General features: G+C 36.6%; 1 protein-coding gene and 1 long non-coding RNA gene across 3 annotated transcripts in view; both read right to left on the reverse strand.

Annotated features, from left to right (window-relative positions):
• The window catches only part of LOC149069437 (uncharacterized), a 529,602-nt gene that overhangs the window by 132,525 nt on the left and 370,039 nt on the right, over positions 1-27,038 (reverse strand). The window lies entirely within an intron of this gene.
• ND-13B (NADH dehydrogenase (ubiquinone) subunit ND-13B) overlaps positions 1-27,038 on the reverse strand; it is an 84,210-nt gene that overhangs the window by 19,434 nt on the left and 37,738 nt on the right. For both annotated transcript variants that reach the window (XM_089249362.1, XM_089249363.1), the window contains one exon: positions 8,951-9,067. In XM_089249362.1, the coding sequence (XP_089105488.1) occupies positions 8,951-9,067 (117 nt within the window). The remainder of the gene's footprint in view (positions 1-8,950; positions 9,068-27,038) is intronic.

Raw genomic sequence — 27,038 nt, forward strand, 5'->3', positions numbered from 1 at the left:
AATCACAACAAAGTGCTTTTATACATTTTTGTCACTAAAATTGCCACCCCCTCAAATTTTCCGTACGGGGCAGCTGTCCCTCCCTAACGCATGATCCAAATATATAACCATTAGACAAAGTAACAGAACTTGCGAAGCATATGGCCGTTAGGAAAGGAGTCTCAAGGTTGTGAACGTTTTCAAGCAGGACCGTTCCCAGTTTCCTAGTAAAAATTCATTTCAGCTTATGTAGAGAATCTTTTCATGTTTTTCATTCGATACGAGGGGCATCATCCCCATAACAATAATTGTTACAATAGTACATTAAAATTCATTTTCACTTCTAAAAATCTTATTAGGAGTAAAATACTTCTCCGAATTTTGGGTAAAGGAAAGTTCTTTTCATGAGAGTATCGCCATAATTGTAATAAAAAAAAGAATAAAACATTTTCTGAAAATTTCAGAAGATGGAGGCTTTCAGAAGTTCAGTACGGATAACATTACACAAATGACACCGAACTTTCGGAAATCTAGCAATGTTCCAATTAATAAATTGCCAGGATTTTGTTCAGATAGAGCACCTGTTATGACAGGCTCAATAAATTGTGTTGGTATGCAACTAATAAAACAAAATTATTTGATGCTGCGTGTCCTTTTTTTTGCACATAAGCTGGCTCTAATTGTAAGTTCCAGGAAAACGCAACAATCGCAAAAGTACAAGATACCATAAATTCTAAATATCTAAACAATATAATCTATTATAAGCAATAAAATTTAACGCATCTTGATAATTTTAAAATTATTTTCCCAAAATTATTTACGCCAACATCGTGGGTAACAACATGATAGTGTAACCTCTCGTTTTGTTATATTGTTGCAAACAACAGTCAGCTTTATCGAAGTGGAGCTTCCGGAATCCAACTGATGGGGCGTATACGCTTGTCTTTCTCGTTCCCGCCTCTGACGACAGCTGTCAATCATCCCTCCCTGCCCTTTCACAAAAATGTCTTATATACCCATACCCCCCATCTCGGCCGGCTACGGGCGGTTTGGCTGTTTGCATGTAGAGCCGTCTACGGCCGGATTGGTTTTTATAGAGTTAAGAGACTTATTTGCATATTATCACCAATGGTCACATTACAACGGTAGTCTGAAAAGTTGTAAGTCTCAACATGAAAATTATATTGCTCCTCAAAACAAGTATGTTACTGCAATTGCACTCGCTTCTGAAAGATACAAGTGAAAAATTTCAGCCATTATAGACACTTTTATCATTTTTATCAGTCAGTGTTTTTGCAAAAATGAAAAAAAAAAATCAAATATCAAGGAATGATTTTTAATTTTTGCCTTTGAATGGTAACACATCCGCTCAAATTCCAGCCAACCTGGATGTCGTCTATGGTGGCTGGATCATCTTTTGCCACAGTGAAAAGATGAACGTTTGACTTTAAACATGGTTAGTCATCTTGTCTGATAAGACTATTAGCAATAACATCTAAAAAGTTCAACAAATGACACTAAACAACCACTGAATCAAGGTAAAACAGATAGCAGAGGCTGTCAGTATATCAAAAAACAAGTTTGTGATAACTTAACAAAGAATTAAACATAAGTAAAAGCTATCTGCATGTGTGTTTGCTCCACTTAGGATCAAAAATACACTCTAACATTTCCAAGGCTCTGAGCAGGTAAAACAAATCTGATTTTTTTAGACTGTCGATGAAACATCACTAGACCACTGAGATGAGGAATAGAAAAAACAAAGTGAAAAGTAGGTCCTCATAACCATTACTATAAGTTTTAATTTATCATACAGGGCGCATAGGAAATTTCCTTTATCCTAGAATAACTCGCAAACTGTTGATCCAAAAGAAGCATACTTCCAATTGGAAAGTTATCCAAATAATGTATAGACATCAGATTTGCTATTCATATTGCAAGGGGGGTTGTATTTTAATAAATGAAATAAAAAACTAACTATTTATTTGGTCACCATGTCCTAAAAAGCCCAATTACAAAGTTGTTGTCCTGTCTCTCATGAGCCCAAAAATAGAAGAAAAAATATCCATTTTTAAGTGCAATATTCACTGAGATATTTGAGCTCAAAAATCTCTAAAAATTAGAGAAAGGACAGCATATGATATATAAAATACGCCAGTTCATTAGTTTATGTAGTGCTTTTATTTTCAGTGATTTTCCTTCTCTGCCCTACCGGGCCAATAATACAATTATTTTAGTGGGGAGGGCGGATATATTCCATATCCTTTCTGTATGTGTCCATCGCAAGGCTGGACAAATTTATCGCCTAACATGCTAAAATTATTACAGCACATATTTTTTTCAACCACAAGCTCAATGCAGGCACATAAAAAAAGACCAAAACACTTTTGTATTTTTATTATGATTATGATCAGGGGTGGTGCAAGTGTTTCTCCAGCATCCCCTTTCTTGTGACATTTGAAATGCAGACCTTAAAAGACTAATTTTTACTGAAATTACCACAAGGCTGGGACAAGTCATTTGATCATTTTTATTGCACCACTGTAGTTTTCCATACACGAGAGCTAATTAGACCGTGACCTACAATTTATTGCAGATTCCGAACAGCAGCCTGTTTTTTACTCATTGAGAGGTTGATGCAATAACCCCTCAATGTGGGACTCCCTGCAGTAGAAATCTTTTCAGTGGTCATGTCGCAATTTCTGTTGTATTCCCTACTGGGACAAGTCATTTTGAGACTCGCCACAATAGCTGGATGGGTGGGTGCATAATAAAGTCAATATGGATTTTTACAGCATATATACAGCATAACTAGAAAGTTTACTAGGAGACCCCCTTATTGTCCCCACAAGGGTAGGGCTGACAATATATATATATGCTCCCACCAGGGCCATAACTAGGATTTTTGCCGCCCCCACAACTTTAAAATTTGATAATTCTATACGTGTTCTTCGTTCCCATCTAAAATTGCCCCCCCCCCTAGTTCCAGCCCTGGCTCCTACCCAGGGGCTCGGGTTCATCAGAGTCGGGCAAATATTTGAAATGGTCTAAAAAATGTCAGCCAACAATGGTTTGAGGACCTCAACAGCGACTTTTGGAATGTTTACTTCGATCACAGTGGTTCGCAAACAATGAGACATGTTTATCTTTTTTTTACAATTGTTTATAACTTCTTTAATCCTTCTATATGGAGAAGACTCGGGCAGCATCGGGTATTTCTGCAAGTTAGAATATGCAAATGCTTAATGTTGATATATTGTTCCAATTAAAAATATGCTATAAACAGCAGTAATTTATATTCATATTTGTATTAAAAAATGATATAAAAATAGTTATGATTTTGTGCAGCAAGAAAATGTTAATAAGTATATTTTTCTAGTGATACCAACAAAACAAATTTAGAAGAGGTCTCAATAATTCTCTTTCTATTTCAAGGTTAATATAGCTCCTTCTTCAGTGGTCAAAAGACTGTCCAGAAGAGACAATATTAGCCTTGAAATAGCTGTTTGGTGTTTCAAATCATTATTTTTGAGCTTCAACACTGGACTGTCTCTTATATTATTACTAGCTGATACCCAGCGATGTTGCCCGCCCCGTAAAAATTTTATATACGTATAGCTTATTATTTCTAAATCAAAAAATTTTCTGCATCAAGTAAGAAAAAATTACTTTTATTTTTAAATATTTTAATTAAAAACTTGATGCAATCACTTGTGGATGCACAATATTTCAATATTTTTTGTTTCCCCATCTGGTGTGTAGATGTACAAATTTTTGGGATTAGCAACAGGCGAACAGGCGACGTAAAGCTGTCTGTGTGAAAAACAGGGCTCAAGTAGGTTGATACCTGCCACTGCTAACGACTGGCCTTGCGCTTTGTTGATTGTCGTGGCAAAAGTTAAACGAATCGGGAACTGTAATCGCTTGAAAGTGAATGGCATTTCTTCAGTGATAATTGAGATAGGGGCCATTCAAGTATTATGTAAGCAGATTTTCAGCATTTTTGACCCCCCTCCCTCCCCTTGTCAGCAAAACACTGCACTGGGTCTCTACAGGAATTCTTCCATTGCCAAGTTTGATCAACTGAAGTGAAAATGATCGCAGTGCTGAGTCATTTTTCAGTTGAACTCGCATGTTGGTGGATGATAATTTTTTAACATCGTGCCAGAGTGTTGATGATTAGAGGCAAGCATTGAGTTCATCAGCTGGCGTTGAACATTTTTATTTCCAGTTTTATTGTCGTAGTTGTTGTTCTCTGTTGTTAGTGACGTCATACGTCCAGCTTGTGCAGCGAATATTATTCAAACGCCTTTTAAAAATTTTTTAAGTTGAAACTATACCTCTACGATGGGCGGTTGATGAGATAAAGGCCGCATTAGCACTTACAGGATACTCCGTATATAGGCTAGCAGAAATACCCGGCGCTCTTCCCGGGTTTTCTTCAATTACTGAGAGGATTGGAAAAGTTACAAACCGTTATAAAGGAATAAACTGTTATAATAACAGAATTAAAGGTGTGACAAACCATTGTAAAGGCATATATACACGTCTGAAACACACTGTTAGGGAACCATGGTAACAAAGTAAACGTTCCGAAAGTATTAATAATTGTAAAATAAATTGTTGTTTAATCGTAAAATAATTGTTGAAGCCCCAAAACCATTGTTGATCGACAGTTTTTCGCCCATTTCAGGCATTTGCCCAGCTCTGACGAACTTTTAAATTAGCCTACGGTTCAATCCCGGTTCTGTTTGGTATATGTGCAAAATCTGGCGACGATCGGCCTAAAACTGTAGATTTGTATAAAGAACATACATACATACTTTCACATTTATATATAAGAGTAGCTGATACCTGGCGACGTAGCCCGCCCGGTAGAAAATTTACATATATATAGCTTATATTAATTATTTCTTAATAAAAATATTTCTGCATTAAGTAAGAAAAAATTACTTTCATTTTTAAATATTTTAATTAGAAACTTCAGGCAATCTCTTGTGGGTACACAATATTTTTGTTTGTCCATCTGGTGTGTAGAACTGTCTGTGACAGTGTCAACCGATTTATAAGATGTGGAGTCTCCCGGAATGTTTCAGGATTTTTTTCGTTGATCTTGTTCACACTGTCATTTTTCGGTGCCAGAATCGCTCTCAGAAAGCCACTCATGGTTTTGGTCATTTTGTTGAATGTTTGGGAAGACTGTCTGCAATTTCTTGAACTGAGTTTAACAACTGGCAAAATCCATCTGGGAACATAATCGGTCCAGTGTTTGGGTCTACTGGTTGGTCAACTGATGTGAAAATGATAGCAGTGCTGAGTCATTTTGCAGTTGAACTCGCATGTTGGTGGATAATGATAATTTTTTAACTTCGTGCCAGAGTGTTGATGATTTGAGGCAAGCATTGAGTTCATCAGTTGGCATTGAACATTTTTATTCCCAGTTTTGTCAGCGTAGTTGTTGTTCTCTGTTGTTAGTGACGTCATACGTCCAGCTTGTGCAGCGAATATTATTCAAACGCCTTTTAAACATTTTTTAAGTTGAAACTATACCTCTACGATGGGCGGTTGATGAGATAAAGGCCGCATTAGCACTTACAGGATACTCCGTATATAGGCTAGCAGAAATACCCGGCGCTCTTCCCGGGTTTTCTTCAATTACTGAGAGGATTGGAAAAGTTACAAACCGTTATAAAGGAATAAACTGTTTTACACTGAGCTAGTGCTGTTATAATAACAGAATTAAAGGTGTGACAAACCATTGTAAAGGCATATATTCACGTCTGAAACACATTGTTGGAAACCACGGTAACCAAAGTAAACGTTCCGAAAGTAATTGTTGAGGCCCCAAAACTATTGTTGCCCGACAGTTTTTTGCCCATTTCAGGCATTTGCCCAGCTCTGACGAACTTTTAAAGTAGCTTACGGTTCAATCCCGGACCTCTTTGGTATATATGCAAAATCTGGCGACGATCGGTCTAAAACTGTAGATTTGTATAAAGAACATACATACATACTTTCACATTTATATATAAGATAAGACTAGCTATTATACCCAGCACTGCGCGAGTATTCTTCAATTTCTGGGAGGATTGAAAAAGTGACACCCCACCATTATAAAGGCATATATAGAATGTTCTCATCGAAGAGAATATTCTCTGGAAGGACTATTATTACAAATAACTTGAGAATATTCTTATTATTCCTGATGAGAATATTCTCCTGTTATTTATAATATAGTTATATATATCCTTGAGAATATTGTCTGGAAGGAAATAAATTTTATAAATTACTGGGGAATATTCTTATCAAAAATAATAAGAATTATTCTCCAGTTATTTATTTTTATTATTATCAATAAAAATAAATAACTCCAGTTATTTATTAAGAATTATTCTCCAGTTATCTCCAGGTCTTTCTCGATAATATTCTCCTCAATGAGAATATTCTCCAGTTACTTGTAATAGTAGTCTTTCCAGAGAGTATTCTCAAGAATATTCGTAATAACATTATAATCAATAATCTCTATAAACAACTTGAGCAATTTTTATTTTCAATAAGAATATTCTCTAGTAAACTAAATTTATAACAGTAGTTTTTTGAGAGAATATATTCTTCTGTCCCCCCATCTGTCTTCCCGTCAAGACGACGGAGAATATTGAAGTTTTTAGTCCATAATATCAGAGTTTAAAAGCAAGAAAATGAAACCAACATGGCTGAATTACACAACTTTCAAAAAAAATACAAGTGATATAAAATTTAATTGTACGTATGTTGAAGAAAATTAGTTGTGTATCTTCTTAGAACAAAGATGATTATATAAGAATAGCTTCCTTCATCAATCAACTTTGGTTTAATTTTTTCTGTTGAACTTATTTCTGTAAATTTATCTGATTTCAAAATAATTTTCTAAGGTTTTAATCTTGAGGCTTCTAAAATCTTTGTAACCAAACTTCTAAAACCTCTTATCATGACTAAAAGAATATTCTCGAACTAAAAGTTGTCATTATCAGGTGATTACACCAAAAATTTTGTTTTAAATGTTTCAGGCAATGAAAACTGATTTATATTTTATAACAAACAAAATTAGTAAAGAAATTAATTATTTAAAAGAAAAATGAATATTCTCGATTATTCTCCAATTTTTACATCCAGGATAATATTCTTTCTCTCACCTCACATCTCTATATTATACATATACTGGCAGGATTAAAGAAGTGTCAAACCATTGTAAAGAAATGTAAAGTGTCAAACGTAAAGTGTCAAACCATATGCATGTCTGAAACGCATTGCTAGGGAGTCAAGGTAAATATTCTGAAAGTGATTGTTGAGGCCCAAGAACCACTGTTGCCTAATAGTTTTTGCTCATTTCAGGCATTTGCCCAGCTCTAATAAACTTTTAAAATAGCCTATCGTTCAAGTTGGGTCCCGTTTGGCATACATACAAAATTTTTAACGATGATAGATATAAAATTATAGATTTGTATAGAGAACACACATACACACAGAAAATCAATTTTATATACTCTCAGTGGCCAAAAAATTAAAAACACCCCTCACTCAAACTTTGACTCATCCATGCAGCACGTGTGCTAACGCAATAAACCAGATTTGCTGATAAAAAAAACTTTTTCCTGGTCAGAAGCACCAGCTTACGTTCAATTTGCCTGCTCTTGGGAAAAACAAGAGATTTGAGTGACTTTGAACGTGGCATGATTGTGGGAGCCAGAAAAGGCAGTTCCAGTATCTCTGAAGCCGCTAACCTTCTTGGCTTTTCTCGTACAACAGTATACATATACTGGCAGAATTAAAGAGGTGACAAACCATTGTAAAGGCATATGCATGTCTGAAACGCATATCTCGAGTCTTCAAAGAATGGCAGCTAAGCCAAAAAACTTCAAGTGGAAATCATATGTGAAACGAAAAAGGTGTCAGGCAACTGACACACATTGTGTGCAGCAACAAAAGAACTACAATGCAACAAATTGTAGCACAATACAACACAGGATCATGGCTAAACCTATCGTATGCTCTACAAGATGGATCTTAAAATGAATTGAATAGACGGTGACCAACAAGAGTCCCTTTGATTTCACTGTAAAACCAAAGAAAACAGCTTTTGTGGGCTAGAGAACACCGAAATTGAACACTTGATGAATGGAAGGAGGTTGTCCGGTTTGGCGAGTCAAGATATCTTTTCCATAACATTGATGGCAGGATCCATGTGTGATGTGTGGCACAAGCAGCATGAAGCCAAGGATCCGGCATTCCACATGACTATTCAAGCAGCATTTTCCTGGTATATTCTCCGTCCCTTATTTCCATTGGAAACATCCGTCTGTCAATGACAGTGCCTACCTCCACATCGTTGCTGACCACATACACCTGTTTATGGCCATGTTTCCCAATGACGATATATGCTGGATCCTTGGCTTCATGCTGCTTGTGCCACACACGGATCCTGCCATCAATGTTATGGAAAAGATATCTTTTATAAAGAAAAGCCAGACCAGACAACCTCCTTCCATGCGTCAAGTGTTCAATTTTGGTGTTCTCTATATATCCCTATGACGAAATATATTATTCAATATTTCCAGCAGGACAATGCATCCTCCCACGGGGCTGGAATTATCTCAGATTGGTTTGAGGAACATGATTCCGAGTTTCAACTGCTTCAATGGCCATTTCTCAGTCACCCGATCTCAACTTGATTGAGCATTTGTGGGATGAGGTTGAAAGGTCTGTTAAAAGCTCCAAAAACACCACCTTCTAATCCGAGGGACTTTTCCCTCAGTTACATTTGGGACTTATGGTCACTGTAAAAGAATGATCGGTGTAATGTGGGGTCGTTATAATGAGCACTGACTGTATAATGATAACCACTCAAAAATATTTCTTGGTCCCCAAGTATCATTATATTGAAATTTCACTGTACAACAGCAGAGAATTTTAAAAATTCTTATACATTATTTACCATTGTCACAATCTGAAGTCTCTCAGTAATGACTTTATTTGTATGCTGACGATATGCAGAATTTTCAGGGACATGCTGGAGTGCTCTAAGAATTTTATGATAATATCCAGTAAGAACCTGAAAATTAAAAAAAAAAAAAAAGAAAAAAAAAGTTTTTACATGTTTATAACTGCAGTTTTTAACATACATGATTTGCAGAACATTTTTCCCCCATTCCACTTTTCACCACATCACGCATTCTTTTCACACATACACATATTTCAACAATTGCTGACATGATTTTAAATGTAGATTTTGATTTTTTGACTAAAAAATAAATGAATGCCCTGGAAATATAATCAGAAAAAAATACACAAGCCTGTACCACATTTTCCCATATCAGCTGACATGCCAAAAAACATCAAAGTACACCTGTATGCTAGAAAATCAGGTTTTCTCAGCATGCTGGGAAAGTCAGATTCCAAAAACTTATTAAATGCAGTTGAGCTTGTTAAATTTCAACATGTCTAATTTGAATTTTAGAAATTCCCCTTGAGTTTCCTATTTCATTTCCCATTTGAATCACATGTTCAATTCAAATTTTTCTCCAAATGTTTTGGATAATTCAAAGTTTTATTTACAAATGAGGCTTTGAGAATCAAAGTAGTCTATAAATCACTAAAGTGCAATTTTACATCACAAAGCATTCTTTCCTGAAAGCTCCCAAAAAATCAGTTTTCCTTGAAATGCTTTTTTTTTGCTTGTAAAACATTTTCAGGAAAGACCAATGTAACTTTTTGCATTGATACAATTAGTTGTATCTATGGTAATAGCAGTAAATTTTAAGGAATAAATGACTTGAACCACTTGATATTAAACAAGTGATGTATTGTTGAGTAAAACAACAAGTATGTGTTTATAAAATGTTTAAAAAAAAAGAGTTACAAAACTAAGTTCTTTGTTGATTTATTACAGTAAACATCATTATTGTGCTTTAGAAATAAAAACTGTATCTTTAATATTTCATTCATTTGCAACATAAATTTGTCTTTTTCATCTGAAAGGAAGTTAATATTTTCTGCAGCATTGGAACTTTTATGTTATTAAACTATTGATGGCAGATAGGAGGGATGTACTTCAGCAAAAAATGTCTAGTTTCTTCAGAGCATTTATGATGTGTGACTCTTTGAGGAGTAGTTCTTGCTTAACACAAGAAGGGTCAGACTATACATTATACCTAAAAGGGCCAATGGCAGTCATTTTGTGACTGCTGCTTCTTTTTAGTACAATATATTTAATCACACTAATTTTTTAACAATAAAAAACAACAAGCATTATCCCACATGGTTAATTTGTTAATTTTTAAGAAATTTACCTTTTCTTAAGCATACAGGGCATCCATAAAACAACTTTCCAACTATAAATATGAGAATTTAAAGGGCAAATGTGGACAAGATTTACAATGAAAAAAAACCTAAACATTGCATTAACATCACATTGCCCATTGCGATGATGTACACCTTCTTATATGTATATATCATGGTTTTTTTTATTCATTTATTTAGTTGTTCGTGCAGGATATAGATAACATATACTGTTATGCAACAGTAAATTTGCACTATCGAGGAAAAGCTAGGGCACTATTAAAATTTCATATTACAAATTAACTTATAAAGAATAGACAATTTAAAAAAATGCATCTTTGTTTTTCTTTTCCATCAGTATTATATGATTCAGACCAGTCACTTCAAGAATCACTACTTTCTCTTTCTGGTAAATGTAGCAGATTATGTTTTTTGTTGTCAGAGTTCCCATGTAAGAATCTCCACACACAGAGCAATTCCTTGGCGAGTGAGCTACGATTTTTCTTTCCCTCTCTTCTCAACTAAATGAGTTGGAGACCGCCAATGGCACGATTGCTTGGCAGCTTTTACCCATCGCAATTGCTGACAGAGTGATTGGTGTTTCGAGTGACACGAAAAGAAGTGTGATCTTTATCAAATCACCTACATTGTCAGGAAAAAATGGAGCTCTTCAATCTGAAATTCGTCGATTTGGTTGAGAGGTATCCAGAATTATATGATTACATAAGGCCCAGTTACTCCAGGAAGGATGCTGTTGAGAAAGCCTGAAGTGAAATAGGCAAGGAAGTAAATTTATCAGGTATGTAACGTTTTTTCATATGTATAATAAACAATACTTATTCATCACAGTGTAGCTATTTTTTCATTGTTTACATATATGAATGTGCTGAAAAAATTACACATATTCATGGCATTCCTTAGCACCAGGGTTGTAAAAAACCCAACCCAGGCAGGTTTTTCCTAAAAAACCCGTGTTTTTGGGCAAAATGGGAAAAATTGAATAATTTCCTTTCCCCCCACACAACCATAAAATATCTAATTTAAACATATATGTACATCATGTGTGCTATGTGTGCATCTTACATTATGCCTAAATATATATTTTTAGTGCATGTTAAACTATGTATTTGATTAATAAAATTGACCATACAATAAGGGGATAATTGTTCACTTACAGCCCAGTTTTGGGCAAAATGGGAGGAAAATTGAATTCCCTTTTTTCCACAACTTCAAAATATGTAACTTAAACATGTATGTACATTGAAAGAAATTAAGTTTTTATTTTCAAATTGCTATAGTGAGGAAAAGTTGCCTCCTTTAATAAGAAAAACAACATCTCTGCCTCTACCGGTAGAGGCAGAGATGAGTTTTTTCCTTCCTTAAAAAATTAACATCTCAAATACTAAATATCTTCACAACATCCAGTCTTCCGTATATCTCGTAATAACAAGTGGAGAGCGACATTCATGTCATAGAAATTATTTTATTTCAATATTTTAATTCTCCACAAAAATATTTTTTATTTTCGATCTCCAGGGGGGGGGGGGGAAGAGGCCCCTTATACACCCCCCACCCACCACCACTAAATAAAATTTCGCTTTTGGTGAGAATCTGAGTTTGGAACTTGCAATTGCATAATGGTTATCGGCTAAATATGTGATTTTTCCAAAGATTTCAAATTTTGAGTTGGCTATTCCTTTGGAAAAACTTCTGGTTGCCATGGTGATCACACAGACCTACAACACAAATATGCATACATTAAACTTCAAATGCACACATTACCAGTTTGGAGGATAGATGCAGGGCCGCAACTGGGAGGGGGGACAGGCGGGTCTAGTGTCCTGGGTCTGGATTAGAGGGGAGCACCAAATTCACCCATGTTTGCAAAAGTATCTAGTTATGGCGCTAGATAGATGGCACCACCTACTGAACACAAAACATGCCAAATGCTGGGCACACTGTTAAGTTTCTCCAACACAAATCTGATGTAGCTCCCATATTCAGGTGTGAAAATATGTGGCAGTTAAATGGCGACAGATCAGAATGGTGGACCATCAAAAAGGGAAAATAAAATCATTTTACCAGGAAAACCAAAGTATGAATAGGGAATTAGAAGATAAGTGTCTGAGAGAGGAGAGAGAGAGAATCTAATTTGCTTTAAATTTTATCAGAAGACATTGAAAGTGCTAAGATTTTTTTAACGAAATATAATATCAATCAGAAGGGAATTTATAAATTGATTATTAGTAAATATATAAATGTGTGACTCCAACTGTTAATTAAAGTGGATCCTGCTTATAACGTTTTTCAATAAACCATCATAAAAAACGTTGTAAATAAGAAAACACTTCAAACAAGAAATCTTAATAAGAATTACTTATTGTTAGGACTACGAAAATAAGTTATACTAAGTGGAAAAACGTTCTAAATGGGAGAAACGTTATAAGCGGGATCAACTGTATATTTGTTTTAGATTTATTACATGTGCGGAATTACATACATTAAATTCTCAGTGATAATGAGCTTCTTTGCAAGCTTTTCCTACTAGCAGTGAAAGTGTAGACAGTGAAAGTAAATGAACCTTTGGATAGAACACGTTTTTAGAAATTAATTACTTGATTCACAGAGATACCTTCTTCTCCTTCCCAGAACATGACCCACCATAGGCGTAAAGTTATTCAAAATGTTGGGGGGGGGGGGAGGCTCAGTTTCAATATAACAAAGCCTCGTTTATACGACGCGTCGTAGAAAAGTTTGTACGCTCATACAGGTCAAAACATCATATAAATGTGAAAGTCATTTTACTGAAATTTTTTGAAAATTACACCTTTCCTTCTTCAGCTATAGCCCTTTTTTAAAGAATTTAATGATTTTAATTAAAAATCATTGGTTTCTATTTCTGTGGAAAAAAATTGTGGTAGGCTGTGTGTTGTGGACAAGGCTGCAAGTTTCGATATGAACACTTTCTTTGTGCCTCGAATCTCGCTGTCGGTACTTTCTTTCTTTCAAAAAGAACACGCTGACCAGACTCTATCGGATTTAGCCAATTTTAGCCATTGCCCCTGTGAAGGGGCGGGACCCTGTAGGAGAAAATTTTTATAAACAATACACAACGTTGTCACTACTGACATAATTTAACTTTAATATAATAACATAATGAACTTTTTGAGATAAAGCGCATAAAATAATTTCGCTAAGAAAGTGGGACGCGAGCCTGGTGTTCAGACCGGGAAAGCTATTTAAACCAGAGTAGAGTGCCCAAGGTCGCAACTAGACGCTTACCCAGATATTCTGACGCCCCTTTATAATGCTGAAAAAGAGGTTAGATGGTAAAATTTTTGCCCCCACTGGCCTGGTGCACCAGATCAGCCCGCTCCCCCTAGTTGTGGCCCTGGTAGTACCATTAGATTTGTATTAAAAATGTCTATCATTGGCTTATATTTGCATTGCGAAGCCAGGTCTCTCACTTACACAAAAGAGATTTACCAGGCCACACACTTCCAAATGTTTAGAACGCCTGACCTATACTACGAAGGCCACGCCTAGATAGGTACTTGGTCAGCACGGGGCAAGCATGCATTTTCGCACCGCCTTGTAATGTTGAATGATAGGTAAAGTGGGGAAATTTTCTCCTCTTCTGGCCCGGCGCCTGTGGCAGACCCATTTGCTCCCCTCTAGTTGAGGCTCTGTACTCAGGAACTAAGCTTTCCTTTTTTTATGACAGCCTAGCCCTCTAGCGGCAACAGTGTGGCTCATAGTTCATTGTAGCAACAGAGTTCATTTGCTCAAAACTGTCAAATAGTCAGAATAATGTGGCCACTCAGTGTATAACCGTTACCTTTGAAAGTAATAAGGCCCCCTAAATCGAAAATTACGTCAGCACTCGTGAGGCATCGCGTCGCTGGAGAGGGGAAAAATTCTCTCTTTAACTGTTGGATTTTTTTTAAAGTTGTGTTTTTGACGGAATATTAACCTTGATGCGTGTGGCTCACTTCCATAAAAACATAGTGAATATTTCTTCAAATATGGATGAAATTTGTGATAGCATATTTTTAATTTAAACCTTGCATCAACACAGGAATTTAACTAAATTTAATAGGCATTTTAATTAGTTACAATGGCTTTGAGGATGAAACATACAGTTTGCCTTTATTTTACCGTGTTATCTTTCAATCGATAACATCTTGCTTAGCAAAGTTGATTAATAGTTAACCAGAATTTTACTTCCAATTGCATGAATTTGATGCAATTTTATAAATTTCTATACCAGCAAAATCTCAAAAAATTCGCCAACACGGAATCCACTGGTTCTGGATGAAAAGTATTGTATTTGCGTATACCTTAAAATAAATTGGTATAAGAAGTTTTCTTTTTCTGACTATATATTTGCCAAGTATATTCAGATATATACCAAACAGCGGTTCTCAACTGGTGCTCGAGTGGCTACTCGAGGATAATAAAATAAATCAGTAAATTTGATAAACTAACAAAAAAAAAGAGGCCTAAAGGGTACCGCCTATAAATAATATACTAAACAGGGCTCCGCCATAGAAATTATACACTGAAAAGCGAGTCAGAAAAGGTTGAGAATCGCTCCTATAGAGGATTGAGAAGTGTATAAATGTGAACATTAAAACAATAGTCAGAATATCATATCAGTTTTTGAAAAAACAATATGCATTTTAAAGCCCTTTAAATTATGTTTGAGTAAGTAAACTAAAACACATCAATGATCAGATAGAACAAACTTTTTATTTCAAGATAAAATAATAAAAGCAAATGTTTGGCACATCTGAAATTTCAAATTTAGAAATTTATTTAGTTACACACACACAAATAAAATATTATATATACAATATGTACAAAAACCACATTAATTACAAGCAAAACATACAAGTATTTATAACCGATTACGTAACAGCACAAATGATTAAATAATCCCTCTAGAGCATCTTATTGCGAAATTAAAGTATTTAATTTTCGCTTCTGACTTTTTCTTTCGACTGAAGAATCGTTTCTTTGCTTACAGAAGTTCAAAAATATGTTTGTAGATGACCACAAAATTTTACTTAAAATTTCTGTTGAATTGTGTCCAAAAGAACAAAACTCATCAAACACAAACAGATTTTCATCAGTTATGTATTTCTTTGAAACCTTGAATAGAAGGTCTCGATGGTTTTTGTTTTTCAATAATTCCTTTTCTTTATTGCTAAGTAATTTATTAATAATCAGATAACTATATAACACCACATTCACTACTGCAGGTGATGGAAAAAGAAGTTTACCACGATCGAATTTCATAATTAAACTGTGAATTTCTTCAAAATCAAATTCTTTATCGACTGTTAATATAGTTTTACAGCTATCCCATTTACTGTGTTTCAAAACTGAGAATACACTGTATCCAGCTATGTATGCCAAAACTGGTAAATATTCATGTGCTTGTTCAATTTCATTTTCTCTTACTTCATCTACTTCAAAATTGGTTATTTCAGATCTTTCATCAATTGAATTTATATCTCCAAAATTATCATTTAAAATTACGTCATTCACAGGGATGGTATATTTTTTTGAAATGATGCCTAGTTTCATATTTGCTCGAATTCTCAGCTTGTTTTCAGATTCGAACAGTTGACGAATAGTTATATGATAGACTTCCTGCCATTTGTCGATATAAGCTGAATCTGAGCTCGAGATTGTCAGTCTGAAATTTTCCTGGAAGGATGTAATCCGTATTGAGCTCATTTTTACAATATGATGTTATTTCAATTATATCATATGTGGTTACTTTTAGTGCAGTGTGTGTTTCTTTTGTTAACATGCCTGTAGTGCATTTCATCTTTTCCCATTTCTCCAACCAATTCAAAAAGTTATGCAAAAATATCAACTTTTCATCATCAGCTGAATAAGTTAATGGGGTTTTGAGCTGATCATGTAATCAAATTCCAATGCATTTAGATTTGACATTCATTATTTTCCAACAATTTAAATGAATATTTATATAGTTTGCAGTGTCTTTGAAGTGTGGAATTTCTTTCTTTTCACCAATTTCTAAAAGGGCATTAATGATACTTTCATTGAAAATTTTCAGTACTAAATTTACATTTTGGCGTTCAAGACATGATGGGAAAAGAGCTTTTAACGTTAAGTTACCATATTTGATCAAGCCATTCATTTCACACTCATACAATTTTCTGAGAGAATTAAAGGCTGCAGTGTGAAAATTTTGAGCATCTGTCATGCCATCAAAGGATGGAAAATGCATACATTTTTTATGGTTCTTTTGGTTTATCCAATTATTTCTTATACTTTTTAGAAGATGAACAGGATCAATTAAAAAAAATAATGGTCTTCCATGATCAACAGGGTGTGGGTAAATGCATTGAAAATTTGTTGGATTTACAAACTGAGACATAGATTTTCTGTTAATGGCATTATTGTCTGTTATAACACAAAACACATGAAATCAAATATTTTCTAAGTTAAGAATTAGCTTTTTAATGAAATTATGTAATTTATCAAAAGTTATTGTTTTCACGGGGAGCACATGAGCAATATCTTTATAGGAAGATTTAACACGCTATCATAAACACTTGAGCACTGGATGCTAGTTTTGATGAATCATGAGACATGCCAACAATACTTCCTCCTTTATAGTCCAAATATGATTTTAAATGAATTTCATCTATCATTAGGATTACGTTTAGATCAGGTGGTTTTAAATGTGGTACTTTTTGTTTTAGATAGTTAAGAAAGTCAGAATCATTTTGTTCACAATGAGGACTCAAGCTGGAGTCTGAGCATAACCTTTGAATAGTTGATGTATGGGGAAAAATTAGTTTGTTTGTTTGTCTAATGAATTTATATGTATGAGGTGACCGGGTGTGAATCAAGGTACTGAATATTATCATTTCTGGGGAATAAATTGGTTTTTTAGACGATTTCAAAACTATCTGATCATAAAAAAAATTTAAAAACTCATCTTTAGAATTTTCTTTGAGAAAATATTCCAATAAATTTTTCAAAAGAAGAATGATATTATCACTGCCAGTATCAGATTTTGAAATGTTACACACAGCAATTAAGGCTATCAAAATTTCACTCAATGTTTGGCAGCTACTAATTTTCACCGGTAAATTTATATTTGCAATTTTCGGTACAGGCACATTTCTAATATATGCAGAAACATTTAACTCATTGTCAATTACAACTGATGAGCTAATCTGAGAAGCAGGTGATTGCTCAATCAGTAAAAACATAACACTATTTTCTTTAACTATTGTGCTCCACTCTTTAGTATCAATAACACTTAATTTTGATTTCAAATCATCTGAAGTATTCAAAAATTGTTCTTTGTCAAACCTTTCTTTTTCTTTTCTGCTATCTTCTATAGCTTTATTGAAATTTTGAAACTCTATTCTTTTTTTCTTTTCTTCCGGTGCTTCTCTACAGCGACTGTAGGAAGACATATAGCTCGGACAATCCGGAAAAATTGTGGGAATCGCTCCTGCTCTTGGTCGTGACACTTGAAGCTTCACTGTGATTTCCTTTCCTGATTTAGGATCATATTCCGTCACTTCACTGATTATATTGTCCTCTTTGAAATGTTTCTCACATACCTATACATTTAAAATGAAAATATATTGTAGTTATCATTAAATCAACAATAATTATCAACTAACATTGGCGTACGCAAAGGGGGGCCCCCGAGATTATAGCGTTATTTTGTAAGAAAAAATTTAACCCCCCCCCCCACCAGAAAATTCTGCGTACGCCTATGTCAACTAATACAATCGTATCATTAAGTAAATGCGTACAAAATTATAATTATTACATTTTACTATTACCAGTGTTATATAGGCCTATGTAAATTCTTTTACACTATAAATTTACTATATACCGGTCCCAAAAAGATCCTCCCTTACGGCTAGGACATCAGAATATAGAGATAGAATATAAAATATGTAATCAATTTAAAAGAAAAAAAACATGCGCGTAATAATTTTTTTTCACGTGAAGAAAAAAATACATAACTCACCTTGCTGTTTTTTGTTGGAGTAAAGTCTTTCCTCTTTATAGCATTCAACCACTTGACTTTTAGTTGCTCTTCTTTTGGAAAACCGAACACCTTTACTTTGGGGCCGTTTTTGTAGTTTCCCCTACAATTTACTACTGAACAAGTTTGTGGCATATTTCACAACATATATAACTACTATTAATTTGATGTTTAAACTGGAAATTCTTGAAAAAAAAATGTTCCTCAACATGCTTTGTGTCGTAGAACTAGTAGGAAAATGTACGGAGTAATGGAGTTTCCTTAACATTATGGCAGAAGAACCTGTTTCTACTAGGGGCAAAGCTTCTTAATACAGCTTTGACTAGGGGTCTTTCCGATCCTGTTAGCCCCAAGGTTGGTGACGTCAGAGATATGTTGATGGGTATTGAGTTGGCCTTGTCACTCACGTAGGTCACAGTATAACGCAGTAAAACCTATTTTTTGTGAACACCAGTAAGACAAAAAAATTCTTCCGTAAAAGAGGGGTGACCATTAATCAGCGGTTGGAAATAAATGCATACTCTTATTATACAAGGGTAAATTATTATTTGGCCGTAAAAGGGGGAAGGGGGTGACAGCATCTGAGAGGTGTTCGTTAAGAAGAGTTTTACTGTATAAGAAAAAGGAGTTAATTGTTTTCTCACTAAAGCTCACTGATCTCCAAGGATCCCTAATTAAGAACAGCTGATTTTAAACCTTTGGTTCACGTGTTTAGGCGCATTGCTTGTTAGTTCCACTTTTAATCCATATCTGTGGCAGGGCCTTCTTGAGAGCATCATGAGCCCCCGGGCCAAGTGATTTTTTTGAGGCTCTACCTGGCAAATTCCAAAAATATCAAACGTTGTCATTTGTTGTTCAAATTTCTTGTCATTTTTGTGAGGCCCCTGTTCTGTTGTTCTGTTAAGGCTCCCAGGCCATGTCCGATTGGGTCCGTGCATTAAGGCAGCAATGATCTGTGGTCAATTATCATTTTGAATCAGCGAAAAAAATTTAAAAGTTGGCGACTCACAAGCTGGGAGTTTTGGTGGGTTTCTACATTAAAAATTTTCCTCCCCCCCCCCCCTTCAATAAATTTATGATGTAAAAAATAAAACACAATAATAGAATTCGTACCCCCCCCCCTCCACCCTTCTTAGCCCTCTAAATAGTGGGCCACGTATCAAGTAATTGTTATTGCCTCAAGCTGGAGCCCTGTCAGCACCACCCTTGGAGGAAGGGGGCGGACATGGCATCCATTCGAAGAAAGTAGTGAGAGATGAGCAGGCCTAGACATGATATGAGTTCCCAAAAATCTTCCTAAAACAGTGATTTTAAACCTTTTTCAAACCGTGACCAGATGAATCTAATTTCTATGAGTCTACGGCCCAGTCTCTCTTGCAATAATTTACTCGTTCATAAGGTAATAAATAATTAATAAACACAACCAATTACTTTTTAATTCAGTGTAAATTAATTTATTAATTAGTTAAAACCATTCACACAAACAAATTGTTAATTAATTTAAACACTTTTAAGAGATTAATTAATTTAAAATTTATTTAATCAATTTATGAGTTGAATTCATTATTATCTTACGGTTTTAACAGACTGTTAGAACATTTTTCTTTTTTGGTGCTGTATTAACAACGCACAGAAGTCAAAATAGATACGTATGAACGAAGCATTTCATCAGCCACTGTAAAAACATCCTCATTGGAAAATATAATTAATCACAAAATTAATCGAAAGGTCTTAATATTGAATTTCATAGAATAATTTTTCAGTTTTCATTCACAGTGGGAAATGAAAATCTTGCAATACATTTGAATTTATTTCTGCTGACTTACATCGACGTAACACTTATTTATTAGCACGTTTTGTTAACAATTTAGTGTAAACTACATTTCATGACCGAATTTTGTATTTCATCTAAGCTAGAAAAAAAGTAATGATATAAAAAAATTCTATACATAGTAACTCACCACAAAAGTCAGCTGAAGAGCAGGAGATTGTTCAATTTTAGGCGAAACACTCATTTAGGTATATTCACGATAGATGCTCATATAAATTGTGCAACTATAAATTTCAAGCGATTTTCCTACTCTAAAATTTGAAAACTTTTCTCTAAATTTGTAAAAAAAATTTATATTTGTGAACCTATCGTTTGAATAAATGAACAATACAGCACTTGAAAAAATCACAATGGAAACTCGCAACGTAATTCACTGAATGCAAAGAAAACTGTACAGTACACCAGCTGGTACTTCACTAATTAGTCGCTGACATTTGCCATGCACACGTCAATTTCTGATGACAGGTTAATACGTCCTCCATCGTTATAATTGGACTGCCAGATATTTTTAGGTGTCTGCGGCTGGCCGTCAAAATCCCCTACTGACATACATGCATTAAACGCAAAACATATACATACGATCTCGTCTTTTTCTTCATACGAGTTCCCCAAGGGTTCCCATTTTGAGGGCAGCAGATGTCTGTAAACAGAAGGCCCTGCCATAAATTTTTCTCGATTTGGATTTGGCGTCTGGTCATAAATATTGGAAATTCCCAATCACTCACCAGTTATTCTACTTTGAAGTTATGCAGCTTGGCCTGTGGCAAGTAGTGTGTAGAAAACGTGTCTCCTCACAACCAAAAATTTAGAGAAAGAAAAAGGTGGTGTGGGAAAAATGCCTCTTTTTTTATTGGCGGTTGAAGACAAGCAATAGTTTCAGGGGGGGGGGGGATTCAAAACGCACAGATAGCAAACTCTGATTTTCATTCTTCCCTTGTTCAATCATGGCCCTCACAAGGGTAAGACTGACAGGACTCCAGCCCTGGGACGATTCGCATAATTTTTTTGTTTTTTCACGCTATAAATTCACCATAATGGACCCGCAAAAGATCCCAGCCTAGGGGCCCTGCTCTAGGATGTGAGGGCCATGTGTGTTCAATATTTGCGGAAACAATTACAAATTTATACTTATAACAAATTTTTATTTCTGAATCTGGGGGTGCTCCGCTCCTTGCAACAAACCGCTTTTCCGAGTCTGACACCATTTCATCATCGGTCAGACCTCGGTATAACGTCACACCTGAGGGCCGAATAAATATGACTTCATTAAAGGGGTTATTTACTAACGAATAAACGTTTTACCAGTTAAGCTAGCAGGACTAAGAAACTGACATTATAGGCATGTTGATGTTAAGAGTGGTTGAAGTTATACCGAGGTCTTACTGTATATGAATTATTTCCCAAGAAGGAGAGCCATATGGATCTCTCATGAAGGAAGGTTCCACAGAGCTCCTGGCTTAAGTCTCAGGAGGATTTTTTTAATATAAATTTGCAACAGCTGGGGGGGGGGGGGAAGATTGGGAAATACTGCCCTGATACCCACAAAACATCTCAATCCAGAAGCCTTGTTCGATGACGTGGGGGCCTATTGCTGAGAAATACTTTGCAGATAAATTATATTGAATGCACAGTACATTGTACGGTATTTTTATAGGGCTGTGATTCCCAATCTGTTTGTTGCAGCACTTTCTGCTGGGTGTTGCGGACAGGGCCGTAACTAAGAGTGTAGATTATTGCTGTCGAGTTGGGGGGGGGCTGAAACAAATGTGCCAAAAGTTTTTGTGGATACATCACAGCGTTTTACGCACCGCACATTATTCTTCTGCAGTGGCTACTACTAAACAACCTAGACATGCACCTCGTCCATATTCCTTCGCGGAACCTCTAACGAATTGGTACATGTGGGAATGTGCGTGTACTTGTAGTGAAACCTGATGAGAAGTTTGTTTCTGTGTAATGCTTGTTATGTGTAGGATTGAATTTTAAATTTGTTGGCGCAAGGACCAATTTGGTCAAACTGCACCAAAACAAATGATAATATAAAAATTGTTCTTTGGTCATGTCAAAAAACTAAAACTGTCCATGATAAGAAGCAACGTGAAACGTAAAACAATGACATGAATTGTAAAACTATAATTTGTTATAAGAACCAATGACCTTGATGAATTTAAAAATGTGAGATGCATCGCTATTTTCATTTAAAATGTCATGATGTGAAAGATGACTATGACCAAAAGCGGTCGTAAAATGATGACGATGATGTGAACAAGTAAAAGCATGAGCAATGGTCAATGGACTTTGACAATGAGGGCACTCTGGTTGACTCTCCCGTAATAATAGATATGATTGTGTGATACGACTGTGTCCTATGCGTAACCGGGCAAGCAGAACTTCCTCCTTTCGATTGGTCCTGCAGCTGCATGCCAATGGCCAAGTGTGGGCTTGATGGCATGTAATTTATTATTTACTTGAGTGTCCCAATGCGTTTGCCAGCGGCGATGCATCACTTCCCAGAGGATTGAGAAGTGGTCACTAGCAGGAACCAAAAGGCTATTGTCAATGTTAGTTGTTGTTCGAGCTGCAGTGTCTGCTTTTTCGTTGCCCGGTATTCCTACATGACCTGGTACCCAGTAAAATTTTACTGTGGTACCGTGATGGATGAGGTAATGTAATTCATGAAAAATGGCATGAATGAAAGGATGAGTGTGAAAACTGAAGGAACATCGTGCTTGCAATGCACTGAGAGAGTCGCTATAAATGACGCATCGTCGGTGGCGTTTGCATCGTATATGACGTAGAACCTGAAGGACTGCGTACAGTTCTGCCAAATAAATAGAGAATGTGTCGTGAAGTTTGAAAGATGTCTCCCCACCGCAGATGTAGGCACAACCGACATGCCCAGGGCTCTTAGAGCAGTCGGTATATATGGGGAAGTACCTATTGTACCTACCCCTGTGCCTAAAGCATATCTGTCGATATATGACATCTGCTGTGGTGGCTCTTGGGTATAATAATAAATGGGGGATAATGAAAGAGGCAGACACTGCTCCCATGGTGCCAGTTGCTAAGCAACTGGGGCCACACGACTGATGTCTAATTTTAGTTCTTCCACAAGTGCCCTCATAGGAAGACCGTAAGATGGAACACATGAAGGTCGAGCAGCAAAAAGTCTATGAAATGAGGGATTAAAAATGAGACAATGAAGTGGATGATCTGGAAGAGACTTCATCTCGATATAATATTTCAAGGAAAGTTGCTGTCGTCTTGATGTCAGTGATGGCTCGTTGCATTCGACATACAGGCTCTCCATTGGAGACATCCGGAAAGCTCCAGAACAAATCCGCAGGGCGAGATGGTGGACTGGGTCGTGCACACTCAGATAGCTCCGAGGTGCCGACCCGTATACAATGGAGCCATAGTCGAGTTTCGATCTTACAAGAGCTTTATATACGTGGAGAAGCGACTTACGGTCTGCTCCCCACGATGTAGAAGTGATGACCTTCAAGAGGTTCATCGTCTTCATGCAACGAGCTCTTAGTTGCACAATACGAGGTTTGAAAGTGAGTTTTTTATCGAATGTGATGCTGAGGAATTTTGTATTTTCTACTATTGGTATTTGACTATTGCTTAGAAACAATTGTGGGTCATCATGTAGGTCTCGACGCAGACAAAAGTGCATAGCGACAGTTTCATCAGCGGAGAATGAGAAGCCGTTATTATGTGCCCACTTGCTGATCTTGTTGAGTGCGGTTTGTAATTGTCTCTCGGCTGTCCTCATATTCGCTGAGTGATATGATATCAACAGATCATCCACATAAAGTGTGCCAGTGACTGACAACAGGAGTTGGTTCAACACACCGTTGAGTCTTAAAATAAACAGGGTAACACTTAAAATACTACCTTGAGATACACCTTGTTCTTGGATTTGGGGAGCTGATAATGTACTTCCGATCCGTACCTGAAAGATTCAGCAAGCGAGAAAGTTCTTAATAAAAATGGGCAAATTGCCCCGCAAGCCGCAATTATAGAGGTCGGAAAGAATTCCGTACCTCCAAGTATGGTCGTAGGCCTTTTCTATGTCGAAAAATATGGCTAGCATATGCTCCCTCTTCACAAATGCTTGTCTTATTGATGTCTTAAGGCGTAAAAGATTGCATGTTGTAGACCTGAACTGTATAAAGCAGCTTTGATGTTACGATAAAAAAATTGTTAACCTCAAGGTAGTGCATAAGGCGATAGTTGACCATGCGTTCCATGCGCTTACATAAACAACTGGTCAAAGCAATAGGTCTGTAACTGTTCAGTTGTTGAGGATTTTTACCAGGATTCGGGAATGCAAGAACTATGGCTGCTCGCCAGGTGTCAGGAAATGAATGACTAGCCCAGATCCGATTAAATAATATGAGTAAATGTGAGAGTGATTCAGATGTGTGTGAGAGATAAAGAATCATGGAGTAATGAATGGCATCGGGCCCTACAGCTGAGTCAGGACTTCGCTGCAAGGCCGTCGTCAGTTCGTGAAGGGTGAACAATGAATTGTACCCCTCCGGTGTAAAAGGCCGGAAGGTGTACGATGTACGTTCGGCCAATGATTTAATGGGATGAAATGATGGGGGATAGTTTGCATCACTGGAGACCGCTGTGATGGTGTCCGCAATATCCCTCACATCACTGATGATAGTGCCATTGGTAGTTAATATAGTGATGGGATGAGACTGATAATGGCCATTGATTTTTCGGATCCGGTCCCAAATGATTTTAGATGAAGTTGATGAATTGATTCCCGTGGTAAACCTTTTCCAGGACTCGCGTTGAGCCTAGCACCTGGTTCTTCGCGCTATCGCCTTTGCTTTTAAAAATGCCAACTTATTGTCATGGGTAGGATACCGCCGGAACCTACTCCATGCTTTCTTTTGAGCTTTAATTGCAAGACTACATTCGTGGTTCCACCAAGGTTTAGGAAATTAAGGAAGTTTCGAGGAGATTTTCGGAATTGTTTCATTTGCTGCAGAGATCATACAACTGGTCACAAGGTCGACACAGTGGTCGACGTCGGGTTGCGAAACCATATCCTCCGTGATTTCTGCCTTGATCGTGAAGTCTGCCCATCGGGCGGCCACAAGCTTCCACCGAGGAGGACCCTCAGGTATGCTGTGGCGTCGATCAAGGCACTTAACCATTAGAGGAATATGATTGCTCCCGTGGAGGTCCGGATCAACCTACCAGGACCAGTTGGGCAAGAGTGTAGATGAACATAAGGATAAATCTATTGCAGTGAAACTAATGTTTGGGGCATGGAAATGAGTGAAACTGCCATCATTCATGATGGCGAGGTCCATGTCATCTAACAGATGTTCAACCATTTCCCCACGAGGGGTGTTGCTATTAGAACCCCATATCATGTTATGTGCATTGAAGTCTCCCAGAAGAAAAAATGGTGGTGGTAATTGATCAATCAGATCTTCTAGATCTCTCTGTAAGAAGGTGTCATTTGGTGGCAAATAAATGAAACAGATGGTAACTCTTAGGCCTGTAGAGATTTCCACCGCGATGGCTTGCAGGTTCGTGGGCAGCATTAAAACATGCGACGACTCATGATGTGGAACCAGCAGAGCAACACCGCGGCATGCTCTCCTCCCGTCATCGTAGTCAATACGAAAGAGGGAATGTCGCCTGATGTTCCATGTCTCCGAGGGCTTCGTGAAAGTTTCCTGGAGTGCCACGCAAACAGGATGATAACAATTGATCAAATCCTTGAGATCTTCGTGATTGGATTTAAGACCACGAATGTTCCATTGAATTATGTTGGCCATAAATTAAAGAATTAAGTAGAAGTGGACGGTTCAAGGTCTTTGAATTTATTCCGGTCTAGTTTACGGCGAGTAGTACCGGAATCTGATCTATTGTCAAGCTCCATGTCACCAATTGATGTGTCATCAATTAGTGACACATTGTTCATGGATAGACATTTCAGCGCTCTCCGTATAGCTTTGCGTGAATATCCGATCTTGAATGGTTTCTTTTTCGATTTGTTTGCAAAGTTGATTTTTGGTTTAGAACTTGTGGATATTTTGAATGTGTTAGCCGTTGCTTTTCCCGCTTCTTCTTCGGAGGTAGTGGACTCCCTCCAGAATCCAGCGGAGCAACAGCAGCCACAACTATTGCACGGTTGGTTAGATGATGATGTTTGAGTTGATGTGTCAGCTATTGGTTCAGTCTGAGTTGTTACAGATGCTTTGGTGACAGTGTTAGTCTTATTAGCTGACGATGGATCTGTTACCATATTAGAGTATGATCTACTAGCTATTGGAGCTTGGTTAGAGGTTATGCGAAGGCGTGCTTCGATATATGAGATGTTATTAAGGACCTTGATCTTCTGGATCTCTTTTTCTTCATTCCATTTCGGACACTTTCTGTCAAATGCGGGGTGGTAGCCACCGCAATTGACGCACTTGAATGGAGAATTAATGCAGTTGTCCGAAATGTGGTCCTTCTCACCGCACTTTGCGCAGGTGGGTTGACTACGGCATGCCGTTCGTGAGTGACCGTATTTTTGGCAGTTGAAGCATCAAACAGGGTTAGGAATGTATGGCTGGATTTTGAGGTTATAATAACCTATTTTGATATCTTTTGGTAATGTTGGTGATGAGAATGTAAGAATTATATTACGTGTTGGAGCTGGATTGCCATCTTTGCAGCTCATGATATGCTTGGCAGATGTTACGCCTTGAGACGCCAGCTCTCGTGTTAGTTCTTCTTCATCCATGTTAATTAAGTTAGTATCTGAAATGACACCACGTGAATAATTCAACATGGGATGGATTTTGACTGTTATTGGAATGTCTCCGAGAGATGTGA

Source organism: Pholcus phalangioides, unplaced genomic scaffold (genome assembly GCF_987345545.1).
Source record: "Pholcus phalangioides strain wild (caught in Gottingen) unplaced genomic scaffold, Ppha-v1.0 ptg000022l_1, whole genome shotgun sequence".
In the NCBI taxonomy this organism is placed as follows: domain Eukaryota; kingdom Metazoa; phylum Arthropoda; class Arachnida; order Araneae; family Pholcidae; genus Pholcus; species Pholcus phalangioides.